This window comes from Propithecus coquereli, unplaced genomic scaffold (genome assembly GCF_000956105.1).
Source record: "Propithecus coquereli isolate 6110/MARCELLA unplaced genomic scaffold, Pcoq_1.0 Scaffold43, whole genome shotgun sequence".
In the NCBI taxonomy this organism is placed as follows: Eukaryota; Metazoa; Chordata; class Mammalia; order Primates; family Indriidae; genus Propithecus; species Propithecus coquereli.
In genome coordinates this window covers 9325461-9330894 of record NW_012150063.1, presented here as the reverse complement: position 1 = coordinate 9330894, position 5434 = coordinate 9325461, and the positions used below count along the sequence as shown (strand labels likewise).

The 5434-nt window shown below is 36.5% G+C and overlaps 1 protein-coding gene across 1 annotated transcript in view; it reads right to left on the bottom strand.

The window, feature by feature from the left end:
* The window catches only part of HEATR5B (HEAT repeat containing 5B), a 105782-nt gene that overhangs the window by 45053 nt on the left and 55295 nt on the right, over window positions 1-5434 (bottom strand). Inside the window, 1 exon segment of the mRNA XM_012653801.1 lies at window positions 3176-3357. Within this exon segment, the coding sequence (XP_012509255.1) occupies window positions 3176-3357 (182 nt within the window).

The window sequence follows — 5434 nt, the reverse complement described above, 5'->3', positions numbered from 1 at the left end:
TGTGTGTGTGTATATATATAAAATATGTATATATATAATGGAATACTATTCGGCCATAAAAAAGAATGAAATTCTGTCATTTGAGACAACATGGATGAACCTGGAGGATATTATATTAAGTGAAATAAGCCAGGCACAGAAAGGCAAATACCACGTGATCTTACTCACCTGTAGAGTTTAAAACAGTTTATCTCATCGAGGTAGAGAGTAGAATGGTGGTTACCAGAGACTGGGATGGTTAGGGGGTAGGAGGAGATGGGGAGAGGTTGGTCAAGGTATACAGAATTACAGTTAGATAGCAGGAATAAGCTCAAAAGATCCACCATACAGCCTGGTGACTATAGTTAATGACAATATATTGTATTCTTGAAAAAGGCAATGATATATTAATATGTTGTGCTCTCACTGCAAAAATGATAACTAGGTGAGATAATGTATTTGTTAATTAGCTAGATTTAACTATTATACAATGTATATATACTTCAAAACATTTTGTTCATGATAAATACATATAATTTTATGTTAATTTTAAAAATTTTGCTAGTCTGAAAAGTAAAAAGAAAAATGTTAAGTTGTAATTACTATGTGTATTTTACTACAATAAAAAAAACTGAGGCTGGGCATGGTGGCTGACACCTGTAGTCCCAGCTACTGAGGCAGGAGAATTGCCTGAGCCCAGGAGTTTGAGGCTATGACAGTGCCACTGCACTTCCGCCTGGGCGATAGTGTGAGATCCTGTCTTAAAAAAAAAAACAAAAAACAAAAACAAACAAGCAACCAAAAATGTGGTATAATAAACTATTGCCAAAATTTGGGAGGAAATTTCCAAGGCAGAAGGAACTAGATTAAAACGGGATACTCATATTATGCCAACCTAAAAATAAATGAAAAGACCTATTATTCCCCTGCACTCTCTGTTACCTGATTCACAAAGTCTAGGACTGTATCAGTCTACCAAACCGAACAGTAGGCAATTGTCCTGGAATGAGAGGGCGCTTTCCCCAACAATTAGAGTGCTGTTGCTTCTCCACACATCTCTACCTCCAACCTTCCTCAGACCAAGACCTCTTTTTTCTAAATCCAAGGAGATGAACTCCTGGAGGGGTAGGAATGGGAGGGGGCCCAGACAGAAACTCTAAAATGGACAGAGAATTAGGGGGCTGCAGCAGTTTATTATATTCTAGAAGTAGTAACTCCTTACAATTAAAGCACGATAAATAAGAAGATGGAGAGACAAGGATGACACAGGAAGAACCTGAATAACACATTCACTGGGTCTATACTTTTTCATCTAGTCTGCCATGACTGTTCACAATCAGTGTGGCAGGCAGTGGGGCTAGAAAGGATCCTAGTTCAGTCCTGTAGAACAAAATATGCCAGACACTGGAATCTAGGTGGAGAGCTGTTATATCAACTTCCTATCCAGCTACAGATATAAAACAGTCAGTAAACAAAACAGAGAACATGGCAATCAACCCTCCGACCACCACGCTGTGAGCAAATCCCTAATATGGAGAGCACACTTATATTTGGAGTCAGGAAACTTAAATCCACAAAATGAGAAGAAAAGACTTTTGTAAGAATAAGATGTAGAAAGGGAAATCTTTCTCCTTTTAGCCTTAGAGTTAAGGCTGCCCTGTATCTGCCCTAAAAAGGCTTAAAAGCAAGTCTCAAAAGAATATGTAGTTGACTCCTACACTGAGATTTCTTCCCTTACAACAGAGTTCAGTTGGTAAGGCATATCAACAGACATTTGGAAGTGGATCACGAGTCTTTCTCTGTGACTAAAGACATGGTAACTAATCACAATATGTGAGCTAGTATTGGATCCTGTACTGGAGGAGAAGGAATATTATAAAAGAGGTTATTTGATACAAGTGGAATATGATAGATTCTATAAAAGTAGCATATCAATGTTGGATTTCTCGAAGTTGATAACTATTCTGTGGTTACATAAGACAATGTTCTTGTCCTTTGGAAATATAGACTAAAGTGTTCAAGGATAAAAGCATATGATTCAAATAATTTAAATTAATTAGGAAAAAATTCTGTATCTGTGTGTGTGTATAGGGGTAGAGAGAGAGAGATCAACGTTAAAACAAATGAGGCAAAATTAACAATCAGCAAATATGAATAAAGGGTATAAGATAGTTTTTGTACTATTCTTGCAACTTTTATATAAATTTGAAATTATTTCTAAATAAAAAGGTTTTTAAAAAGACCCTCATTTTGACAGGTTGGGTATTTGGGAGTAAACAATTATACACAGGTTTTATATAGCCAATTGGACTAAAAGCTATAGAAGACAACTATATTTCACTAATAAGTAGGAGCAAAACGATGGGTACATATGGGCACAAAGAGATATAAGGTCATTGGAAACCAAGAATTGAGAATTCACTTGTACTTATAATTGAATAACAATGGATTAGACATTATTCACATTTTTAATTTTGGGTATGTTTGAGCACAGCTTTTAGATAAGGTATGATGTATCTGGAGCCAAGATTTTGGCATAATCACAGTAAAAAAGATGTATTCTTTCCTTGTTAACATAATTTTTTTATCTTCATATAAGCCCCCATTGCTAGGACTAATTTATTGCGCCTCATCTGCAGAACATAAGTAAAGGTATAAATCTCAGGAGAAACAAGTAAATCTCTATTTAGAACAAAATAAAAATCTTTTGAAAGCACATAATTCTTTCAGTAATACTTTTAACTCCTGTTATTAAGAGTTAATTAATCATTTTTGTACAGGGGGAAATTGTTGCTGATTTCTAAAAATGCTTATCAAGCCCTGGCACACAAAAATAATGGCAGCAAATCCACAACACTCTTCTGAATGTTCTTTTGATCTTTTAAATGGTAGGGCTAAATATCTAAACACGGGACTGGAAAGCTAAACACGGGACTGGAAAGCTAGGCTGCGATTTCTATTCTAATTTTATCACTAATATGCTATCACAACTTAAAACAGTGACAACAGTTTGACATTATTGTTTCTTCAATTGAGGGGTGACTGACACTATGTAACAGACATTGGAAGTAAAGATAAGCATTCTACATGAATAAACAGATAGCAGTTCTAAACACATTCCTCCAGAAATTCTTCACTCTTTGAATGGTCTCTCAAAAGATCAATTTTAAGTTTCTAAATAAGTAGAAAATCTCACATTAGCTTGATACTGTTCCAGAATCACATGGCCTGGAAATTCTGGCTCAGGCACAGACGCAAATTTCTTGATAATGTCTTCAAGTGCCTGGAGACCAGCCATCCGCAGCTGGTTACTATGATCAGTCGCAGCCATGAATGCCATGCGAATCAGGTCAGAGAGATGAAGTACCAAGAGGTCATCTAAAAATAAAAAATAGAAAGCAAAAAGGAAAACTTTTCCAAAAATCAGTATAACATAAAAATATGAAATAAGTTTCTGATAAAAACACTTATGATCCACACATTTCTTGATATTTAAAAACAATAAAGATACTACATTCTTTCAAGAAAACTTCCATATCAATCTTTCAAGAACAGTGATAAACCTTTACACAATATGGTAACATAGGTGTGTAGGATGTACAAAGACATTGAAACAAAACACTTGATTAACATAACTTTCCCCAAACAAGTTTGTAATTCTTTAAGAACAGCAGTTAGCAGACTTTTTCTGTAAAAGATGAGATAGCGAATATTTTCATATCATCTCTATTACAACTACTCAACTCTGCTGTTATGGTGCAAAAGCAGCCACAGACAAAATATATAGAAAGGAATGTCCTGTGCTCCATTAAAACTTTATTTATAAAAACAAGGTATGGGGCCAGGTGCAGTGGCTCATGCCTGTAATCCCAGTGCTTTGGGAGACTAGGTGGGAGGATCACTTGAGGCCAGGAGTTCAAGACTAGCCTGGGCAACACAGTAAGATCCTCTCTCTACAAAAAATTTTAACAATATTAACCAGGTGTGGTGGCACACGCCTATAGTCTTAGCTACTTGGGAGGCTGAAGTGGAAGGATCACTTGGGCCCAGGAGTTTGTGGTTGTAGTGAGCTGCGATCAGGACACTGTACTCCAGCCTGGGCCACCATACTCCAGCATGGGCGACAGCAAGACTCTGCCTCAAAAACAAACAGCCTAGCACTCTGGGGAGCTGAGGAAGGAGGATTGCTTGAGGCCAGGAGTTTGAGACAAGCCTGAACCACATGGCAAGACCCTGTCTCCACAAAAAATAGAAAAATTAGCTGGGCATGGTGGTGCGGGCCTGTAGTCCCAGCTACTTGGGAGTCTGAGGCAGGAGGATGGCTTGAGCCCCAGAGTTTGAGGTTGCAGTGAGCTATGATGACGCCACTATATTCTAACCTGGGCGACAGAGTGAGGCCTTGTCTCAAAAAAATAAACAGACAACGAGAACAACAAAAAACCAGGGCATGAGCTGGATTTGGACTGCAGGCTATTGTCTGCTAATTCTCTACTTTAGAAAAACTTATATTTGGAGTCAGGAAACTTAAATCCACAAAATGAGAAGAAAAGACTTTTGTAAGAATAAGATGTAGAAAGGGAAATCTTTCTCCTTTTAGCCTTAGAGTTAAGGCTGCCCTGTATCTGCCCTAAAAAGGCTTAAAAGCAAGTCTCAAAAGAATTCAAATGATACCAAATAATTTAATTACATCCCAGAATTAAGTCCAACACTAAAGGATTACAGCAAAATTCAGCACTATCATGACAAAATTTACAATGTCTGTCACCTAATAAAAAAATGATCAAGGATGCAAAGAAGTAGGAAAATATGTCTCACAACAAAAAGGGAGAGAGAAAAAAATCAATTAATAGAAATAGGTCAAGAAATAAAAGAGATAATAGAATTAGCAGACAGGGAACTTAGAACAGCTATTATAAATATGTTTCCTATGTTCATGAAGGAAAAGAAAAGAATGAACATAATGAAGGGAGAAATGAAAGGTAGAAAAACCACAGAGAGGACTTTAGAGATATGAACTTAAAAGACAGAGCACCAGGAATTATCTAAAGAATTTATTAAACCCAAGAATTATAAAGTTCTTCAGGAAGCTTCAAAACTCTCAAAATCTTTTTGAGGCAGTGGCAATTCTATGGCTAAGCCTGATCCCCAAACAACTCCTATTTAAATAGGTTTGTGTTGTTACTGTCATTGTCAAAGTTACAAGATGTGTATTTTCAAACTTTTTTATGTACCCATTTAAAATACCAGTTTTAGAATCTTAAGTTTAAAAAGAATACCTGTTGCTTTGGGGGTAGGATGCAAGGGGAGAGGGAAAACATTTGGCTAGAAGCTCCCAATGCCTCCTCATCTAAGGGAGGCAAAAATATACCACCAATAAAAATGAGGTTTTAAAAATTAGTATTTTAAAACAAGATATCTGCATTCTCACACTTACTGTAGCACTGTTAACAATAAC